This window comes from Aegilops tauschii, chromosome 5, assembly GCF_002575655.3.
Source record: "Aegilops tauschii subsp. strangulata cultivar AL8/78 chromosome 5, Aet v6.0, whole genome shotgun sequence".
Lineage (NCBI taxonomy): Eukaryota > Viridiplantae > Streptophyta > Magnoliopsida > Poales > Poaceae > Aegilops > Aegilops tauschii.
Genome location: NC_053039.3, coordinates 368,181,157 through 368,203,379, shown reverse-complemented (window position 1 = coordinate 368,203,379; position 22,223 = coordinate 368,181,157). Strand labels below are relative to the sequence as shown.

Genomic DNA, 22,223 nt, shown 5'->3' with positions numbered 1-22,223 from the left:
TGATGTAGCAAGGGCTATTGTAGCAGCAGTTCGTGTGTTGTGGGACAAATACTATCCAAAACAAGCAAAGACAATGGACAAGTTCCCGCTTGTGGATATCGATGCACCAAAGCAGACTGTATCGTAAGGACTAACCCACCTACATACTTCTCGTTGTTATAAGACGTAGTTTTGCCTTTTTTTTGCAACTGCTTTCTTGACATTTGTTTTTTTTGCAGTGGTGACTGTAGCATATTCGCATTGATGAACGCGTTATTGTGGAATGGGACGTGGCTGCCGAACTACGGACAAAGCGACATACCAAACATCAGGAAGAAAATGACCATCTCCATGCTGAAGTGTGACCTGAACAAGATTCTATGGCAGGATATCCTCAAACCGGCCAACAAGTGAACGAATAACTAGGTACTTTTTTTATTTTTCCTGATCAATGTGTGCCATTAGAGAACACCAATGCGAATGCTAATGTGTTCCATTAGAAAGCTCACAAAAGTTTGTCCCAAAACCACCTATAACAAGTTTGCATAAATCATAAGCGTCCATAGGTTTTGCAAGTTTATGAGTAAGGAATATAAGCACAAATGTCAAGCATCCAACTCCACACATTCTCCAATTTGTGAATTTAAAGCTAGGAAAGCACATAAATTAAAACAAGTCCTTGCAAATCATTACATAGTTGCTTTTTTGAAACTGGCAGTTGCTTGATTTCCCTTCTACATCTGCTCAGAAACCAGACCACAATTGCTTCATCTACCAGGACACTGTTGCTTTTTTTACTTCAACTAGTTTTGCAAGCCCAGGGGTCATTGTCTTCATGTGGTAACGATCACAACAACTTCCCTAGGCATGTCGCAACAGTGTGATCGATTGATTCACAAATGCTGCACTTGTTCTTTTTCTTAGGGTGTAGCTCCAGGGCTGATTTGAAGCGCCTGCTATGGCTGCGCCCTTTTGTGACTGAACGAGGTGGATCCATAGGAGCAGGGGGCAGGGGGGCAGGAGGTTGGTTTGAACCACTTGGGGCATTAGGGTTTGATGCTTCCCTAGCCCGAGCCGCTTCTCGGGTTGCCTTTAGCCTCTTCTTCCTTAGTTTATTCAGCTTAGTAACCTCAATATATGCTGCTTTCATGTGCCTCCTAACTGCAGCGGCTGCCTCATCACTAGTCATTGCCTTCTTGGCTAGCTTTGCAAAATCCATTGTCAGAGTCACTTGCCGAACTTGGTTCTCTGACTCAGCGGGCAAGTCCAGTGGAGGGCCCTCGTTAGTTGGCGGTGGTGCACTTGGCACTGCATCTTGCGTCCAGCGATGCTTGATGTAGTGTGCATGTATCTCATTAACGCCAAGGTGTGTGAAGATTTTCAAGACATGGCAACAAAGTATGCCGTCCCTATGCCACTTGCAACATTCACAATCATAGATAGCTGGCTCTGGTCTCACTGTGACTAGGTACTTCCTTGAGCCATACCCTAGAACTTCTTCTGTATTGGGCTCAAGGTAATAGAAGTTGATTCCAAGGGGACACCAATCATCTGAAACTCAGTTCTAAATTTCACATAGATGTCCCTAGTGTATGCCTTGTAGGCATGCCTCTCAATGGGGAAACGCGACCATCTTTGTGTGTCTAGATGCTCTGTCCGGTAGTTGTTCCCGCCCTCCCTCACGAGTATGTGTACCCGAATCTTCTCATATTGCTTGACGAAGTTGAGAATTGATTTGTGTGGGTTCACATAGCGCTTCAACACAGCATTGAACCCTTCGCTGCGTTGTGTTGACTGAAAGAAAGGGAAGAACCTGAATTTGAAGTAACACGGCACCCATGTAGCCCGGTATTCATAGAGTTCCTCAAAGTGACCCTGCATAAGACCTTCATATTTCAATTGAAGTGCATCCCATTTCCTTTCAAATTCAGCCGGGGTGAAACTGAAGTCAATGCATTCATTGAAGTCTTTTACCAAATCCGGGTTCCTAGCCAACACAGGGCCAAGCTTCTCTTGTGCTTTCTTCATTATATGCCAACGACAACAACAGTGAATCGTTGCCAGGAACTTCCTCTTGATAGATTGTGCCATAGCAACATCTTGGTCCATGATGATGTTGTCCGGAGACAAACCATCCATTGCTTCTAGGAAAGCATCAAACAACCAGTCATAACTTGAGGCTAGTTCCTGTCGGACAAATCCACATCCAAGCATAATTGACTGCCCATGTCTGTTGATGCCAATGAAGGGGGCAAACAGCATACTGTACATGTTTGTGAGATAAGTTGCATCAAATGATATGCAATCATGATAAGCCTCCGCGTATGCTTTCCGTGCCACACCATCCACCCAAAACAAGTTTTCTGTCCTGCCTTACGCATCTGTATTGCATTTAAAGAAGAATCCTGGGTTGTTTTCCATCACCTTGCAAAAGTAGTTTAGTTTTTCTTCAATGTCAATGTCCTTAGTTGGGGCATTGACCTTCGAACAGTGGTTATGGATGACTTTGTGTACGGAACAATTAACTCCGAGCCGTAGTATGATGACATTATCATCATCATCTTCCCTGGCATACAAAAACAGAAACATGTGTTTTCAGGACAAACTAACCACAATGCAGCGAGCAACTTGTTTTTATAGAGAACATAAAGCGACAATTATGCATAAGTAGAACAAGACCAAGTCTGTTTTCCCACCAAGTGTTTTTTCTGCTGGGTGATGCCTTTTTTATTTTGTCAGAGTTGCACCGAAAATGAACATAGTTGCCTCAGTTTACTGTTCAAGTTGTCAGTTTTTCTCCCTGATCAGGGTCGTCCATGAACCCTAAGCACCTTATACTAGGATAGGAAAGAAATCCAAGTAGTTGAGGTAGGAATAGGCAACACCAAGGTTTTCTGCTGGGTCATGATTTTTTTAATTACCAGAGTTGCATAAAAAATGGACATAGTTGCATAAAAAATGAACATAGTTGGCTCAGGTCAAACTACTTGATGCAGGAATAAGTAACAGTTCTGTAGTAACAAGATTTAATCCAATGTGAGTTGTACCTGTTGTCAAGTTGCAGTCGTTTAGGTGAGTCATAAATTTTTTCTCTTCCGGCGGGATGCCTTGGTGAGAACGAAGGTATTTCGAAAGCGATGGCTTGTCAATTAGTGGGTGGTCGTGATCTGCAATAAAAGTGATAACCTCCCATTTGTCATCTTTAAGCTTCACCACCATGTTAGCACGGCATTTTGTTTGCTTCACAGTTTCTCGCTTCCTCTTCTTCTTGAAAGTGTGTTCCTCGACATCCTCTTCAACATCTTGTTCAGGTGAACTCGGGCATGTAGTGTTTTTGCTTGACGAGGCAACATCTGGGATCCCAACCCTCTCAACTGGTTTGCGGAACTTGTTATAGCAGAATTGATGTTTTTCCAGCACGCCTGTGTAGGCCGACCTGTAAGACGTATTCGACTTGATTGAAAAGCCTTCCATCAAAGCATAGCGATTGTAGTGTTCCCCCGCATCCTCTAATGTGTCGAAGTGCATGCCAACATAAGGTTGTTGTGGCTGTGAGCCAGCTTCTTCGTCTTTCAACTCATGTGCCTCATGAACTAAAGCATTAGCAGGAGCAACCATAGGTGGGGGAGCAGCAACATGATTGTCCGGGACATGAGTAGTGTTAGAGCCAACGTTGGGGTCAGGAGACTCACCAACCTCCTCATCCAAATGTTGATGGTCCTGCGCATCCCCTGCATGCAAGAAGGGTGCACCCAACTCGATTGAAATGTTGATGGACTCTACATCAAGCGGTGGTTCATTCAGATCAATCATCATGAACAATCAACCTGCAACAAACTGTGTGTTAGCCCACCACAAAAGCATGCATGACCTTTTCGAACAAACTAGTTGTAGAATAAAAGGAGCAACTATAAACACTTGTTTGGGCAACTATAAAGTTAAACAGAGGCAATTTCTATCTTCTTTTTTCTCAAAAGTTTCTTGTTTCTTCTTTTTTCTTATATGTTTTATGTTTCTACCAGTATGACGCACATATATAGCAGAAAATATTTGTTTTACATGACATGCGCTATCATTTGTGCCTTTTTTCAGCAACAGATTACAACTTTTGATGATGGGAAACAATGTGTACATCTGACGGAGAGCTTACCAGGAGCAGAAGGCATATCATTGGTGTAGTTTATGTCTTTTTTTAGTGAGACCATATGCACGCTAGCAAAGTATCTTAGTGTGGGATTGTTCAAATCTGTTTATCACGTGTCCATCGTTTTGTGCGTTTGTCGTTTGTGTCTTTTCAGTGAGAACCATACTGATATGGCAAAAGTTGTGTGTTAACACATGCAAGTTACTACCTTCTACCCCTGCTTCTAGGATGAGTTTGTTTCCATGAGTTTTATGTTCTTGGCAGTACATGCTTTAATGCACAGGGAGTTGCATGTGTTTTAGTACTAGAGTTGCCATGTTCTTACATCTGGTAGAGGCAACTCTAGATTTTTTGAAACAGCTACGTTTGCACAGCTCTTTTTTTATCAGAGTTGCTTCAAAATGAACATAGTTGCTTCAGTTAACTGTTCGAGTTGTCAAGTTTGTTTCCTGACCAGGGTCGCTCATGAACCCCAAACACCTTATACTAGGATAGGAAAGAAAGCCTAGTAGACTTCAATGCATACAATATAGAGTTGCACCTGCAAAACACCTGCAAAACTGTGCAAATGGTCCTGCATTTTGTTTCACACTAGAGTTGCCCTATTTTTTGTACTGGTGTTGCTTTTTGTATCACAATAGTTGCTCAAGATGCATGCCATACATAGGGTTGCTGCAATGCACCTGCAAAACTGTGCAATGGTCCTGCATTTTTATGAGCACTAGAGTTGCCCTTTTTTTGTACTTGTGTTGCTTTTTTGTCTCATAACAGTTGCTCAAGATGCATGCCATACATAGGGTTGGCTCAAAACAATCTATAAGTTGCTCTTATTTTTTCATCAGAGCAAAAGAACAAACTAAAAACTAGTTGATGTTCAAGCAGGAAAGGACTGGGGTGGTTGAGTAGGGAAGAAAGAGGAGTCGGGGTGAGGTGGTGCTTACCTTTTTGGGAGGAGGTAGGTCTCCTTTTTGTCTCCAGATCTGATTTTTGGAGCAAGGAGGAGGAAGGAGGCATTCTTGCGTCGGCTCTGTTCTTCAAGACGCCATTGATTGGGCAGATCTGGTTTAGAGGAAGAAAGAAGGAGCAAGGAGGAAGAAGGGGACCCTTGTGTCGGCTTGTGCTTCAAGGAAAAGGTAGGAGGGGGTCGCGTGAGGCGCGTGAGGCCGCGTGAGTCGCGTGAGCAAGGGAGCGTGGGCGGGGGTGCGCGGACGGGGTGGGGACCGACGACAGGAGCGTGGGGCGCCAGCTAGTCGGGTCCGTGCGCGCTTTTTCCTTTTTTCTCGTGTTCCTCTCGGCGCCGTCCTTTATTTCCTAATATAGCATGGCGCTCGCTGGAGCGAACGGGCGCCAGCTAGTCGGGTCCATATTTTTGTGATTTATGGATCGATTACATGGATTACATTCAATACTATGTGTGTATGGGCGCTTGCGTGCGGAGAAGCTCTAGCACTATCAAACGACCCTATATCCAACGCTTCCTTGTTGCTCCGGATTGTGAGACAATGACAGATAATGTTAAAAAAAAGTTCATTTTACTAATTACTACTCTGAACAAATTGAATGGTTCATATAACCACCTGATTATTTATTTATTTTTTGCTCTCTTAACCACCCGATCTATCAAATACAGCTTAGTTGGGTTTGCGCACGTGATTTGCTGACCTGGACGAGGTCAAAGCGGTATTTGACCAATTGGGCTCTCTTGTCACGTGACCCATCCATCACCTTATAGGTGCGCCGCTCCCACCAGCACTCATCCTTGCCGGTGCTCCCATACCCAAGCTCGCCCTCAGGGCCACTCAACCTTGCGAGTGCGGGGTCGCCGCTACAGCCGCCATGAATCTCCTCCACCAAACCAAGCTCAAACATTGGAGAGCGTCATCGCCCGCGCCATGGCCACCGCGTCTCCCAGCTCGATAGGGTCGGCAAGGGCTCAGGGAGGATCGGGGTGATGTCTCTAGCTCGATAGAATGCAACTTTGTCCCCAGCGGTGCTCGAAGAATGGCTAGCGGTGATGACCAGAGCGTCCGTTCATGCCGTCGTTTACGTCTCTTTTCGTTTCAACACCCAACAATCGAGCTAGAGACAACATGACCACATTCTTCCCCATTTCCAATCGAGCTTCGTCATGCCATTGATTTCCTTTTCAATGTGTCCCCTGCCCCTCCTTGTCTTCCTCCTCTCCTTCGTGCTCCTAAAGTCATGCAACCTTCCACGAGCATCCAGATGCCCTCGCCGCGAGTTGCCACTATAACGCCAACCTTCAACAGCGAAGTCCTCGCAGCCGAGCAGCACCCCGGTCGAAGCCACCCTGCCATTTGGCTCCGCCTTACTAAGATGAACATCTGTCCTGGGGAGCCCTCTGCAACACAACATCGAGCGAGCCAAGCCCTGCACACTTGTTCGGCATGAACTGAGCACCAACTGCGCTCTTGGCGTACATGAGGAGAGAGGGGTTGTGGCTGATGAGAGGGCCCCATTGTTCAAATACTGCTTTGACCTCATCCAAGTTAGCAAACCCACCTTAGATGGTTTATGAGCAGTATTTGATAGATCAAGGGGTTAAGAGAGAAAAAAGAATGGTTGGCGGGGTTATGTGAACCATAGACTTTGTTCAAGGTAGTAAAATTGACTTTTTTCCCTAATATCAGGAAGGGCTCATTTGGACGCTTTGGTGCTATCATCTGCATTGTTGAGAAAACCGTTAACTGGTAGCTGCTCGGTTGGCTGGCGAGTAGAAGATTAATAGGCCAATCGGCCGATTTATGAGTTTACCGGCTACTCGATGACCATACATCTACAGGTTAACTGGTTAATTGACCGAATTCTTGAATAGGGCATCCAAGATATCAAGGAACGTTCTTAGATAATCCCATAGAAGAAACTTCCAATGAACAGTACATTAAAAAAACAATTTCTAAAAATTCCAAAATTTTCATGGTGAATTGACATTCAAGGAGCTCTAGGAAAAAGGGTCTCCAAACTCCTTTTTAAGTTTCTTTAAGAGCCTTTTTTTACTATAGAGGCTCTCACTTGAGAGCTAGGTTGGAGTGGATCTCAACATCAACACGACAGCCCTTAGATAGTCGAGTGAAAAGGAAAACCGTTGAAAGCAATCACTTGAAGATTAAAACTGTTGAGAGACCAAGACAAATTGATAGGACAGTGAGAGCAAGGGCACAACCGACAAGCTCAGGCACACATCGCCTCTACCACACCGCGAAAGGGAACGATGTCCCTGAAGGAAATATGCCCTAGAGGCAATAATAAAGTTATTATTTATTTCCTTATTACATGATAAATGTTTATTATTCATGCTATAATTGTATTAACCGGAAACTTGATACATGTGTGAATACATAGACAAAAAGGAGTGTCACTAGTATGCCTCTACTTGACTAGCTCGTTGAATCAAAGATGGTTAAGTTTCCTAGCCATAGACATGAGTTGTCATTTGATTAACGGGATCACATCATTAGAGAATGATGTGATTGACTTGACCCATTCCGTTAGCTTAGCACTTGATCGTTTAGTATGTTGCTATTGCTTTCTTCATGACTTATACATGTTCCTATGACTATGAGATTATGCAACTCCCGTTTACCGGAGGAACACTTTGTGTGCTACCAAACGTCACAACGTAACTGGGTGATTACAAAGGTGCTCTACAGGTGTCTCCGAAGGTACTTGTTGAGTTGGCGTATTTCGAGATTAGGATTTGTCACTCCGATTGTCGGAGATGTATCTCTGGGCCCACTCGGTAATACACATCACTATAAGCCTTGCAAGCATTGTAACTAATGAGTTAGTTACGGGATGGTGTATTACGAAACAAGTAAAGAGACTTGCCGGCAACGAGATTGAACTATGTATTGAGATACCGACGATCAAATCTCGGGCAAGTAACATACCGATGACAAAGGGAACAACGTATGTTGTTATGCGGTTTGACCGATAAAGATCTTCGTAGAATATGTAGGAGCCAATATGAGCATCCAGGTTCCGCTATTGGTTATTGACCGGAGACGAGTCTCGGTCATGTCTACATAGTTCTCGAACCCGTAGGGTCCGCACGCTTAACGTTCGGTGACGATCGGTAATATGAGTTTATGTGTTTTGATGTACCGAAGGTAGTTCGGAGTCCCGGATGAGATTGGAAACATGACGAGGAATCTCAAAATGGTCGAGAAGTAAAGATCGATATATTGGACGACTATATTCGGACATCGGAAAGGTTCCGAGTGATTCGGGTATTTTTCGGAGAACCGGAGAGTTACGGGAATTCGCGGGGAGTATATGGGCCTTATTGGGCTTTAGGGGAAAGAGAGAGGGGAGGCTGCGCGCCCCCCATGGCTTAGTCCGAATTGGACTAGGGGGAGGGGCGGCGCCCCCTCCTTCCTTCTCTTCTCTTTTCCCTTTCCTTCTCTCCTACTCCTACTACTTGGAAGGGATCCTAGTTCTACTAGGAAAAGGGGAATCCTACTCCCGGTGGGAGTAGGACTCCCCTAGGGCGCGCCATAGAGAGGGCCGGCCCTCCCCCTCCTCCACTCCTTTATATACAGGGAGGGGGCACCCCATAGACACAACAAATGATCTCTAATCTCTTAGCCATGTGCGTGCCCCCCTCCACCATATTCCACCTATATCATATCGTAGCGGTGCTTAGGCGAAGCCCTACGTCGGTAGCAACATCATCACCGTCATCACGCCGTCGTGCTGACGGAACTCTCCTGTGAAACTCTGCTGGATCGGAGTTCGCGGGACGTTATCGAGCTGAACGTGTGCTGAACTCGGAGGTGTTGTACGTTCGGTACTTGGATCAGTCGGATCGTGAAGACGTACGACTACATCAACCGCGTTGTGCTAACGCTTCCGCTTTCGGTCTACGAGGGTACGTAGACAACACTCTCCCCTCTTGTTGCTATGCATCACCATGATCCTGTGTGTGCGTAGGAATTTTTTTGAAATTACTACGATCCCCAACAGTGGCATCCGAGCCAGGTTTTATGCATAGATGTTATATGCACGAGTAGAACACAAGTGAGTTGTGGGCGATACAAGTCATACTGCTTACCAGCATGTCATACTTGGTTCGGCGGTATTGTTGGATGAAGCGGCCCGGACCGACATTACGCGTACGCTTACGCGAGACTGGTTCTACCGACGTGCTTTGCACATAGGTGGCTGGCGGGTGTCAGTTTCTCCAACTTTAGTTGAACCGAGTGTGGCTACGCCCGGTCCTTGAGAAGGTTAAAACAACACTAACTTGACGAACTATCGTTGTGGTTTTGATGCGTAGGTAAGAACGGTTCTTGCTCAGCCTGTAGCAGCCACGTAAAACTTGCAACAACAAAGTAGAGGACGTCTAACTTGTTTTTGCAGGGCATGTTGTGATGTGATATGGTCAAGGCATGATGCTATATTTATTGTATGAGATGATCATGTTTTGTAACCGAGTTATCGGCAACTGGCAGGAGCCATATGGTTGTCGCTTTATTGTATGCAATGCAATCGCCCTATAATTGCTTTACTTTATCACCAAACGGTAGCGATAGTCGTAGAAGCAATAGTTGACGAGACGACAACGATGCTACGATGGAGATCAAGGTGTTGCGCCGGTGACGATGGTGATCATGACGGTGCTTCGGCGATGGAGATCACAAGCACAAGATGATGATGGCCATATCATATCACTTATATTGATTGCATGTGATGTTTATATTTTATGCATCTTATTTTGCTTAGAACGACGGTAGCGTTATAAGATGATCTGTCACTAAATTTCAAGGTATAAGTGTTCTCCCTGAGTATGCACCGTTGCGAAAGTTCTTCGTGCTGAGACACCACGTGATAATCGGGTGTGATAAGCTCTACGTTCAAATACAAGGGGTGCAAAACAGTTGAACACGCGGAATACTCAGGTTAAACTTGACGAGTCTAGCATATGCAGATATAGCCTCGGAACACTGAGACCGAAAGGTCGAGCGTGAATCATATAGTAGATATGATCAACATAGTGATGTTAACTATTGAAACTGCTCCATCTCACGTGATGATCGGACATGGTTTAGTTGATATGGATCACGTGATCACTTAGAGGATTAGAGGGATATCTATCTAAGTGGGAGTTCTTTAATAATTTGATTAACTGAACTTTAATTTATCATGAACTTAGTCCTGGTAGTATTAGCATATCTATGTTGTAGATCAATAGCTCGCGTTTAGCTCCCCTGTTTTATTTTTGATATGTTCCTAGAGAAAACTAAGTTGAAAGATGTTAGTAGCAATGATGCGGATTGGATCCGTGATCTGAGGATTATCCTCATTGCTACACAGAAGAATTAAGTCCTTGATGCACCGCTAGGTGACAGACCGATTGCAGGAGCAGATGCAGACGTTATGAATGTTTGGCAAGCTCGATATGATGACTACTTGATAGTTTAGTGCACCATACTTTACGACTTAGAATCGGGGCTTCAAAGACGTTTTGAACGCCACGAAGCATATGAGATGTTCCAAGAGTTGAAATTAGTATTTCAGACTCATGCCCATGTCGAAAGGTATGAGACCTTTGACAAGCACTTTGCCTACAAGATGGAGGAGAATTGCTCAGCTAGTGAGCATGTGCTCAGAATGTCGGAGTACTACAATCACTTGAATCAAGTGGGAGTTAATCTTCCAGATAAGATAGTGATTGACAGAGTTCTCTAGTCACTATCACCAAGTTACTAGAACTTCGTGATGAACTATAATATGCAAGGGATAACGAAAATGATTCCCAAGCTCTTCGTGACACTGAAATCGACGAAGGTAGAAATCAAGAAAAGCATCAAGTGTTGATGGTTGACAAGACCACTAGTTTCAAGAAAAGGGCAAAGGGAAGAAGGGGAACTTCAAGAAGAACGGCAAGCAAGTTGCTGCTCAAGTGAAGAAACCTAAGTCTGGACCTAAGCCTGAGACTAAGTGCTTCTACTGCAAAGGGACTAGTCACTGGAAGCGGAACTGCCCCAAGTATTTGGCGGATAAAAAGGATGGCAAAGTGAACAAAGGTATATTTGATATACATATTATTGATGTGTACTTTACTAGTGTTTATAGCAACCCCACGGTATTTGATACTAGTTCAGTTGCTAAGAGTAGTAACTCAAAACGGGAGTTGCAGAATGAACATAAACTAGTTAGGGTGAAGTGACGATGTGTGTTGGAAGCAGTTCCAAGATTGATATGATCATCATCGCACACTCCCTATACTTTCGGGATTAGTGTTGAACCTAAATAAATGTTATTTGGTGTTTGCGTTGAGCATGAATATGATTTGATCATGTTTATTGCAATGCAGTTATTCATTTAAATTAGAGAATAATTGTTGTTCTGTTTACATGAATAAAACCTTCTATGGTCATACACCCAATGAAAATGGTTTGTTGGATCTCGATTGTAGTGATACACATATTCATAATATTGAAGTCAAAAGACGCAAAGTTAATAATGATAGTGCAACTTATTTGTGGCATTGCCGTTTAGGTCATATTGGTGTAAAGCACATGAAGAAACTCCGTGCTGATGGGCTTTTGGAACCACTTGATTATGAATCACTTGATGCTTGCGAACCATGCCTCATGGGCAAGATGACTAAAACTCCGTTCTCCAGAACAATGGAGCGAGCCACTAACTTGTTGGAAATAATAAATACCGATGTAAGCGGTCCAATGAGTGTTGAGGCTCACAGCGGGTATCATTGTTTTCTAACCTTCATAGATGATTTGAGCAGATGTGGGTATATCTACTTGATGAAACATAAGTCTGGAACATTTGAAAAGTTCAAAGAATTTCAGAGTGAAGTAGAGAATCATCGTAACAAGAAAATAAAGTTTCTACGATCTGATCGTAGAGACAAATATTTGAGTTACGAGTTTGGCCTTCAATTAAAACAATGTGGAATAGTTTCACAAACTCATGCCACCTGGAACACCACAGCATAATGGTGTGTCCGAACGTCATAACCGTACTTTATTGGATATAGTGCAATCTATGATGTTTCTTACCGATTTACCACTATCGTTTTGGGGTTATGCATTAGAGACAACTGCATTCAAGTTAAAAAGGGCACCATCTAAATCTGTTGAGACGACACCGTATGAAATGTGGTTTGGCAAGAAACCAAAGTTGTTGTTTCTTAAAGTTTGGGGTTGCGATGCTTATGTGAAAAAGTTTCATCCTGATAAGCTCAAACCCAAATCAGAGAAATGTGTCTTCATAGGATACCCAAAGGAGACAGTTGGGTACACCTTCTATCACAGATCCGAAGGCAAGACATTCGTTGCTAAGAATGGATCCTTTCTAGAGAAGGAGTTTCTCTCGAAAGAAGTGAGTGGGAGGAAAGTAGAACTTGATGAGGTAACTGTACCTGCTCCCTTATTGGAAAGTAGTTCATCACAAAAATATGTTCCTGTGACTCCTACACCAATTAGTGAGGAAGCTAATGATGATGATCATGTAACTTCAGATCAAGTTACTACCGAACCTCGTAGGTCAACCAGAGTGAGATCCGCACCAGAGTGGTACGGTAATCCTGTTCTAGAGGTCATGTTACTTGACCATGACGAACCTACGAACTATGAGGAAGCGATGATGAGCCCAGATTCCGCGAAATGGTTTGAGGCCATGAAATCTGAGATGGGATCCATGTATGAGAACAAAGTGTGGACTTTGGTTGACTTGCCCGATGATTGGCAAGCCATAGAAAATAAATGGATCTTCAAGAGGAAGACAGACGCTGATAGTAGTGTTATTATCCATAAAGCTAGACTTGTCGAAAAAGGTTTTGACAAAGTTTAAGGTGTTGACTATGATGAGATTTTCTCACTCGTAGCGATGCTTAAGTCTGTCCGAATCATGTTAGCAAATTGCCACATTTTATGAAATCAGGCAAATAGATGTCAAAACTACATTCCTTAATGGATTTCTTAAAGAAGAGTTGTATATGATGCAACCAGAAGGTTTTGTCGATCCTAAAGGTGCTAACAAAATGTGCAAGCTCCAACGATCCATCTATGGACTGGTGCAAGCATCTCGGAGTTGCAATATACGCTTTGATGAGTTGATCAAAGCATATAGTTTTATACAGACTTGTGGTGAAGCTTGTATTTACAAGAAAGTGAGTGGGAGAACTACAGCCTTTCTGATAAGTATATGTGAATGACATATTGTCGATCAGAAATGGTGTAGAATTTTCTGTAAAGCATAAAGGAGTGTTTGAAAGGAGTTTTTTTCAAAGAAAGACCTCGATGAAGCTGCTTACATATTGAGCATCAAGATCTATAGAGATAGATCAAGACGCTTGATAAATTTTTTCAGTGAGTACATACCTTGACAAGTTTTTGAAGTAGTTCAAAATGGAACAGTCAAAGAAAGAGTTCTTACCTGTGTTGCAAGGTGTGAAGTTGAGTAAGACTCAAAACCCGACCACGGCAGAAGATAGAGAGAGAACGAAAGTCATTCCCTATGCCTCAGCTATAGGTTCTATAAAGTATGCCATGCTGTGTACCAGACCTATTGTATACCCTGCCCTGAGTTTGGCAAGGGAGTACAATAGTGATCTAGGAGTAGATCACTGGATATTGGTCAAAATTATCCTTAGCGGAATAAGGATATGTTTCTCGATTATGGAGGTGACAAAAGGTTCGTCGTAAAGTGTTACGTCGATGCAAGCCTTGACACCGATATGGATGACTCTAAGTCTCGATCTAGATACATATTGAAAGTGGGAGCTATTAGCTAGAATAGCTCCATGCAGAGTATTGAAGACATAGAATATTTGCAAAATACATATGGATCTGAAAGTGGCAGACCCGTTGACTAAACTTCTCTCACAAGCAAAACTTGATCACACCTTAGTATTCTTTGGGTGTTAATCACATAGCGATGTGAACTAGATTATTGACTCTAGTAAACCCTTTGGGTGTTGGTCACATGACGATGTGAACTATGGGTGTTAATCACATGGTGATGTGAACTATTGGTGTTAAATCACATGGCGATGTGAACTAGATTATTGACTCTAGTGCAAGTGGGAGACTGAAGGAAATATGCCCTAGAGGCAATAATAAAGTTATTATTTATTTCCTTATTACATGATAAATGTTTATTATTCATCCTAGAATTGTATTAACCGGAAACTTGATACATGTGCGAATACATAGACAAAAAAGAGTGTCACTAGTATGCCTCTACTTGACTAGCTCGTTGAATCAAAGATGGTTAAGTTTCCTAGCCATAGACATGTGTTGTCATTTGATTAATGGGATCACATCATTAGAGAATGATGTGATTGACTTGACCCATTTCGTTAGCTTAGCTTTTGATCGTTTAGTATGTTGCTATTGCTTTCTTCATGACTTATACATGTTCCTATGACTACGAGATTATGCAACTCCCGTTTACCGGAGGAACACTTTGTGTGCTACCAAACGTCACAACGTAAATGGATGATTATAAAGGTACTCTACAGGTGTCTCCAAAGATACTTGTTGGGTTGGCGTATTTCGAGATTAGGATTTGTCACTCCAATTGTCGGAGAGGTATCTCTGGGCCCACTCGGTAATGCACATCACTATAAGCCTTGCAAGCATTGTGACTAATGAGTTAGTTGCGGGATGATGTATTACGGAACGAGTAAAGAGACTTGCCGGCAACGAGATTGAACTAGGTATTGAGATACCGACGATCAAATCTCGGGCAAGTAACATACCGATGACAAAGGGAACAACGTATGTTGTTATGCGGTTTGACCAATAAAGATCTTCGTAGAATATGTAGGAGCCAATATGAGCATCCAGATTCCGCTATTGGTTATTGACCGGAGATGAGTCTCGGTCATGTCTACATAGTTCTCGAACCCGTAGGGTCCGCACGCTTAACGTTCGGTGACGATCGGTAATATGAGTTTATGTGTTTTGATGTACCGAAGGTAGTTCGGAGTCCCGGATGAGATTGGGAACATGACGAGAAGTCTCGAAATGGTCGAGACGTAAAGATCGATATATTGGACGACTATATTTGGACATCGAAAAGGTTCCGAGTGATTCGGGTATTTTTCGGAGTACCGGAGAGTTACGGGAATTCGCCGGGGAGTATATGGGCCTTATTGGGCTTTAGGAGAAAGAGAGAGGGGAAGCTGCGCCCCCCCCCCCCCGAGGCTTAGTCCAAATTGGACTAGGGGAAGGGGCGGCGCCCCCTCCTTCCTTCTTTTCTCTTTTCCCTTTCCTTCTCTCCTACTCCTACTACTTGGAAGGGCTCCTAGTTCTACTAGGAAAAGGGGAATCCTACTCCCAGTGGGAGTATGACTCCCCTAGGGCGCGCCATAGAGAGGGCCGGCCCTCCCCCTCCTCCACTCCTTTATATACGGGGAGGGGGCACCCCATAGACACAACAATTGATCTCTTGATCTCTTAGCCGTGTGCGGTGCCCCCCTCCACCATATTCCACCTCGATCATATCGTAGCGGTGCTTAGGCGAATCCCTGCATCGGTAGCAACATCATCACCGTCATCACGCCGTCGTGCTGACGAAACTCTCACGTGAAACTCTGCTGGATCGGAGTTCGCGGGACGTCATCGAGCTGAACGTGTGCTGAACTCGGAGGTGCCGTACGTTCGGTACTTGGATCGGTCGGATCGTGAAGACGTACGACTACATCAACCGCGTTGTGCTAACGCTTCCGCTTTCAGTCTACGAGGGTACGTAGACAACACTCTCCCCTCTCGTTGTTATGCATCACCATGATCCTGTGTGTGCGTAGGAATTTTTTTGAAATTACTACGTTCCCCAACAGTCCCCTTTGGCCTAGGGTCGAGGGTGCCGGCCCATTGTAAGGACGCCGCTCACACTACAAGAAGTGATCACCAAACTAGGCTCGGCGAACCACATCTTGTCCCGCTCGGCCGTCACACGACCACCAATCACGTCATCCCTCGCTTGTGATCCCAATGGTCCCTAGGCGGCACCTCCAAGGTGGGTACAACGCACACGATGGCGCCACCGCCTCCCAATCCGAGGCAAAAATTGGGAAAGCAATCAACAGAGAGTGGGGAATTGGGTGGAAGGAGAGGACCTCGACAGCACCTCCAGGTAGGAAAGTGGCACCCTTGGGTATTGCCATGGCAGATAAAGTCGACCAAGGGTTTCCCCCAAAGCCGACCCAACACCATCAACACCCCACTTGCTCCAGTACCGACGACAACGACCTACTACCGGACCCCATTGGGAAGAAGAGACTCGGAGGGAAGGAGGCGAATACCTTGAGATCCGCGACAAGAAGCCAATAGAAGATCCTCGCACGGTTGCCACTCGAGTGGCCAAGAGAGCAAAGGTTTGAGAAAAAAACATGTGACCAATAGATAGCTACCAGCATCTGCAGCTGACCTTCTCAAATCCTGCTCAAACGTCTGTGGACGCGCCCGAGAAGTGACTGAAAAGGAGAGAGAAGGAAAAAAGTGACCCAACCGGACCCCTCATATCATCCATATACGCCGGGGCTGTCTGCAAACCCTCATATTAAGACCAAATGTAGGGAGGATATGAGCGTTCGCCATGTAGGACACAACCCATCTTTCCTTTTTTCTTTAGAGTTAAATACACGGGAGGTCCTAAAGGTTTCTGGGTAGTGTCACTTTAGTCCTACTTCTTTTAAAATGCACCTTTAGGTCCTAATTCTAAAGTAAATGGTTCACCTGATGTCCTTTTTTGCACAAGCGCTTGCTGACCTGCTCGTGTGGCGCGTTTACTCACACCATGTCGACTTAGGGGGCGCTACATTTTTTTTACAGAAACCCCCTTGTAAAACCCCATCTTCACATTCCCAGTCCCTACCAAAATCCTCTCTCTCTCTCTCATGCCCACACCGTCGCCATGGCCAGGACAACAAGCTCCTTGGTGGGGAAACATGTGAGGAAGAGGAGTGTCGCAGCATCATCGTCGGCGCCGCCTCCTTTGCACATTCCTCCTTCACCGGGTATATTGCCAATGGTGGTGTGTCCTTGCTGCTGGATCTGTATCGCCATTAGGCTTTAGTCAAAATCAAGTGCAAACCCTGGATGGGTGTTCTATAAGTGCACCAATCATCGCGTAAGAATTAAAAGTTTGACATTGTCAAGTTTTCTCAATTTTGTCCATTCTGTCCCATTTTTCCGTTTAGATTGGACCGACTTTGTTGATCCAGTGATGCACACATCATCAAATCCTATGTTACCAGTCAACTCTTTGTGATAAACATATAGCTGAAAATGTTGGAACTTAGGAACGACAGCTGACATGCTTAGAGTGTCTATGTCCATGTCAACGATTCTTAGGCCAGTATCCAAATTTATACTAGGGAGCAGCTAGTAAACATTACATTTGTCCATATCAAATCCTAGCTGCTGCAGAAAGTAATGGACCAATATCCACATTTATACCTTGCCTCTACCAGTGGGAGTGATGGACCAAATTAAGAAATACCTCAGACATTTCTTTTAGAGAAAATATGGGATGGAGGATAGGGGAACTGCTCTTATTGCCTGGGACAAGGTGTGCCAACCAAAAAATAAAGGAGGTTAGGAGTGCCTCTACAGTTGGTACTTTTAAGAACTAAAAGCAAGCACATGGAGACTTTCAAGCATTGGATTCAGTCAAGTCTAGTTGATTTAGATAATTGGTTGTCAAGGATTTCCCAAGAACTGGTGTTGGATGATTGTCTTTTTTCTGTTTTGCTTGTATGCAAATATTTTATTAATGAAAATATCATAGAACACTTGTTCTACGGTTTAAGGTTCAAGAAAAACACTCAAATCCGAGCAAGCGGTTCGAGAACTTAATGAGACAGTGCAAATCGAACTAAATCAATCTCCAGAATAGTGTGAAAGAGAAGAAGGGCCGCTAATGAGAGGGGAATAGATGGGGAGGGGGCTTTTGCAATGTTCCTCCTTTGCTGGTGGCCCCTAAGTCGACGTGGTGTGGGTCAACACGCCACGCTAGCAGGTCAGCGAGCGACCATGCAAAAAAAGACCTCGGGTGAACCACTAACTATAGAATTAGGACCTAAAGGTGCACTTTGAAAGAAGTAGGACTAAACCGACACTATCCAAAAGCTTTTAGGACCTCGAGTGTATTTAACTCTTTTCTTTATTCTTTGTTGTTTCTCTCTCTGTCTTCATCAATCATATACAAGTGACCGGACATATAAGAAGAAAATGAGAATTATGGTTGCATGGTCAGGGAAAATATCTAGTGCACCGGAGCTCGTGGTGCTACCGGTGCATCGAACTCATATTATGCTTTTAAAATGTTAAAAAAATTCTGAAAAAATTAACACACTCACACAACATCAATGTAGGTTGTCACAAAATTTCAAGTCAAAATTCGAAACATAATTCAAAAAAAAATATGAAAAATTCAACACTAAATAGTACATAACATAACTTGGGCTTTAGATTTGGCCCATTATCATACTGATGTCAAATATGGCATTTTTTATTCTAAAAAATGTTTCAAATTTTTATACGAAATTTTGTGGCATCATACATTGATGTTGCGTTAACGTGCTAGATTTTTTCAGATTTTTTAAAACATTCTATGGGATCCGGTGCACCGGTAGCATCACAAGTGCGGATGCACCGGATACATTCCCTGCATGGACAAACAAATAAGGGCTTAAAACGGACACGTCCCAACACTGAAATTAAGATTTTGGTGTCTTTCCCTCGTTCAAGTCAAGATTTTGTTCACCCGCAAAAAAAGAGTCAAGATTTTGTTTTGATTTGAAATTAAGCATCGCATATTGCTGTCATTTGCTATCTCTTTGGAAGCCAATCACGACCTAGTACATGCGAGGGTGCGACTTCGAGGGCTAGTAGTCCTAGTCCAGTATTCGGATCACCGTGACCAGAGCTACTTGATCTTCAGTCCTCGCCCCACGATCCAAGCTGTGGCCGTCAGCTCTCTGACTCGTGCACAGACCCACACACTACCCGGCTCTCTGCATTCTGACACACTCCGCAGTACAGTACAGTACTGTATCGATTTGCCCAGATTTGGTCTCGCCGGATCAGGATTCAGATATCATCGCCTGATGGCCGTAGGCTGCAGCATTGTCGACAATGTCGAGCGCAGTGGAGCGCCCGAGTGCCCGGCCGGTCCCTCCCCGGATGCCACTGCTTTGGCATCCTGTTCTCTTTCCCTTTTGGTCGTGTCATCTCCTCTGACAAGTCGTCGAGTGAAGTTAGCCAACCGTGCGTGCGCAAGTGCGCTCCTGCTTCGCTTTAGTTTGTGCCTCTACAGTTTACCGTACAAGTGGAACAACGAACTGCATGGATAGAAATCCGTTTTCAGAAGGTACAGCAGACGGAGCCGGAAAGCAAATTCACCAAGGAAACCAGTGCACTGAAAGTACATGCATGTGAGTTATTGAGATTACGATCAGTCGAACACTTGGAGATAAACTGCAAATTCTTCCAAGGAGAAGAAACAACGAGACCACTGCAACACTCTGAAACGTCTCAACGTGACTGTGATTTCTGTGTGCGCCCAGTATTCAGTTCAAATTTGAACTGAATACCAGAGAGCACGCAGAATTCATACCCAAATCCAAACAGGGTATTAAGGTTCTTGTTTGTCAACGGCGGCGCCGCTTAAGTCGCTGTGATCTTGTGACCATACGCAGGGCGCGGGCTCACGGCGAGGTTGCGGCCGCTGCTCTGCTTGCGCCACTGCCAGGAGTCGGCCGGCGTGCTGGGCAGCGGCGGCACGGCGGGGCGGCGGCACAGCCCGAACGGCCAGCCCTCGCAGTCCCGGAAGCCCTCCCACGTCGCCGGCGGGCCCATGTCCGTCAACGACGCCACGGTCGCCGCCCGGCTCGTGCTGCGCGTGAAGAAGCTCTTCACCGAGAAGAACGCCTCGCTCTCGATGTCGCCGTCGTCGCTTCCCGCCTCGGCCTCTTCCTTCTGCTCCCCTTCCACCACGACGAACTTCTCAGGGCTGGACACCTTCTCCAGAATGAGCGGGGTGAAGGACCACACGAAGGCGCTGGACAGAGTCGGCGAGCCCACGCTGCACCTCGACTCCTTCTTCAGCTGCCGCCTCCTCATCTCGTTGAGTATCACCTGCAGCATCAACGCAAGGCATCTTACTCTGCTGTTACTTCTGACCTCAAGTGAATTGAGCAAGAACATGACCATAGCATGCTCGCCGTTACCTGTTTCGTGTCGAGCATGTCATCGTCGTCGCTGTCGTCGTCGGAGCTCCACCGGGCGCCGGGGGTCCCGAGGCAGGGGACATGGCAGTGCGCGTAGGTCTCCCGGATGAGGCAGGAGAGGGACTTGCAGTGGTTAGTGGCCGGGAGCCTGGGGTGGTACTCGTGCGCCAAGCAAGGCATCGCTCCAGCTCTTGCAAGGGATCGATCTATCTGGTCGAGTTGCTTGTGCAACGCTCATGCGATCGGCGATGGATGCTTGTGTATGTGATCTCCGGCGAGGAGCGAGCGAGCTGTGCGTATAAATGGGGGGATCTCGTCGCCGTGGCCGGCGAATGGGTTTTCAGCTGAGGGACGTGGACGCGCATGACAAGCGCCCCGCAACGTAAAAAGGAGAGGAGGCTCTCGATTGCACCGGAGTCCGTAGCTAGGGAGTTCATAATCCTTTGGGTTCAAGGCTAAGTAAGAAATATTCGAGCTCGACAGTGTACTGGAAATTGACCAAGTTTTTTTTATTCCAGTCATGCTTTTTTTAACATACATACACGCGCATATACTCACCTCTATGAATGTACACACGCACATCTTACCCCTATGAGCACCACCGAAAGACTGAGCCAACTCCCACTGAATGCGCATCGTCGGAAATTTTAAAATAAATCCAGGAATAAATGCGAGCATCAGGATTTGTACCCTGATGGGTTGAGGATACCACAATCGCTCTAACCATCCAACCACATATTGGTTCGCTTATTCCAGTCATGCTAAACATGGGAGTTTAGCGTATCCGTGTATAGGACAATGAAGGACTGAAAGCGCATCGTTAGTACGACCAAACAGAGCATCGACCACAGCTACAGCTACCACCACAGCTTGTTGTTTGATCCACAAGGTTTCTTGACCCGGGGTACCAACCAAAACCGGTATGTATGCTACGCTTTTGGGGTGGAACGTCGCCGTTGAGATAAACCGGCCGCCTTGACCACGCGCGTATGTATGTGGGTTTTCAGTTGCCGCGGCGGCGTCAGATCATGCGTCCACCGGTCGAAGCGGCCAGCACTACTCCGCCTCGATGGTGCCCTCACCGGTGCAGGTGCAGTGCCGTCTTGAAGCAAACGCCAAGACCAACCTCGCACCCACTCGACTCGATGATGCTGTGCGTGAGAGCCGCGCCGATCGACCAAAAGCCCCAAAACACGGAAGCCGAGAACATTCGCTCTAGCAAAGCTGCGTGAGTGAGTATGAAAATGGCACGGTTCCGTATGTGCTAGTTTTGTATGCGCATGTTCCTGGTGCCGCGAGCCACTCAAGCTCCACATCTGCCTCCGTCTCCTGTTGCGCAGCGCACGCCAACTGCTCGATGGAATGCCCAGCTGAGGTAAAATGAGAAGGAAGGATTTACGGAACCTTTCATAAATTCTCTCCTCGATAGCAAAAGCCGCAGCACCGAAGGATGGGCGACTCGGGCGACTGCGACGCCCCGCATGGCGACTCGCCCGGTGCGCCTGCCTCGCCGCCGTCCGCCCTCCTCGCCGAGGCCTCCGGCGACCCCGCCGCCCCCCCGCCCCCCACGTCTGCTCCTTCCCCCCCGTCCCCTGGACCCCCTGGTCGGGTGGTCTGGGCGGACCTGGCGGAAGATGATGACCACGCCGCGGGCCGGCCGGTGGAGTGCCGCGACCGCGCCCCCCCGCCCGCCCCGACTCGCCCGCCGTTGCCCCGCTCCGCTAGCGGCCTTACTCCCGGGGGTGGGAGTTCGGCTGCCCGGGTGCGGGCTTGGCCCCTCCGCCGGTTGCCGCGTTCCCCTCCGGTGGCCGCGGGGAAAGGCGACGCCTTCGGCGCGGGGGTTGGCCGTTGCCACCAGCGCTCCTACGGTTG

At 45.9% G+C, this 22,223-nt stretch overlaps 3 protein-coding genes across 3 annotated transcripts; all 3 read right to left on the bottom strand.

The window, feature by feature from the left end:
- Positions 1-317: 317 nt before the first annotated feature.
- Positions 318-5,204, bottom strand: LOC120965168 (protein FAR1-RELATED SEQUENCE 5-like). Its single transcript, XM_040390452.2, has 3 exons — positions 5,065-5,204; positions 3,027-3,806; positions 318-2,545 (listed from the first exon to the last, which is right to left on the bottom strand). The coding sequence occupies exons 2-3, from the start codon at positions 3,793-3,795 to the stop codon at positions 2,418-2,420; spliced, it is 897 nt and encodes a 298-aa protein (XP_040246386.1). The 5' UTR covers positions 3,796-3,806; positions 5,065-5,204; the 3' UTR covers positions 318-2,417.
- Positions 1,468-2,250, bottom strand: LOC120964807 (protein FAR1-RELATED SEQUENCE 5-like). The gene has a single exon (XM_040389769.1). It carries the CDS (start codon positions 2,248-2,250, stop codon positions 1,468-1,470), a length of 783 nt encoding a protein of 260 aa, XP_040245703.1.
- A 14,337-nt stretch (positions 5,205-19,541) lies between the features above and the next one.
- Positions 19,542-20,734, bottom strand: LOC109779529 (uncharacterized). Its single transcript, XM_020338148.3, has 2 exons — positions 20,352-20,734; positions 19,542-20,259 (listed from the first exon to the last, which is right to left on the bottom strand). Exons 1-2 carry the CDS (start codon positions 20,529-20,531, stop codon positions 19,789-19,791), a joined length of 651 nt encoding a protein of 216 aa, XP_020193737.1. The 5' UTR covers positions 20,532-20,734; the 3' UTR covers positions 19,542-19,788.
- Positions 20,735-22,223: the final 1,489 nt, after the last annotated feature.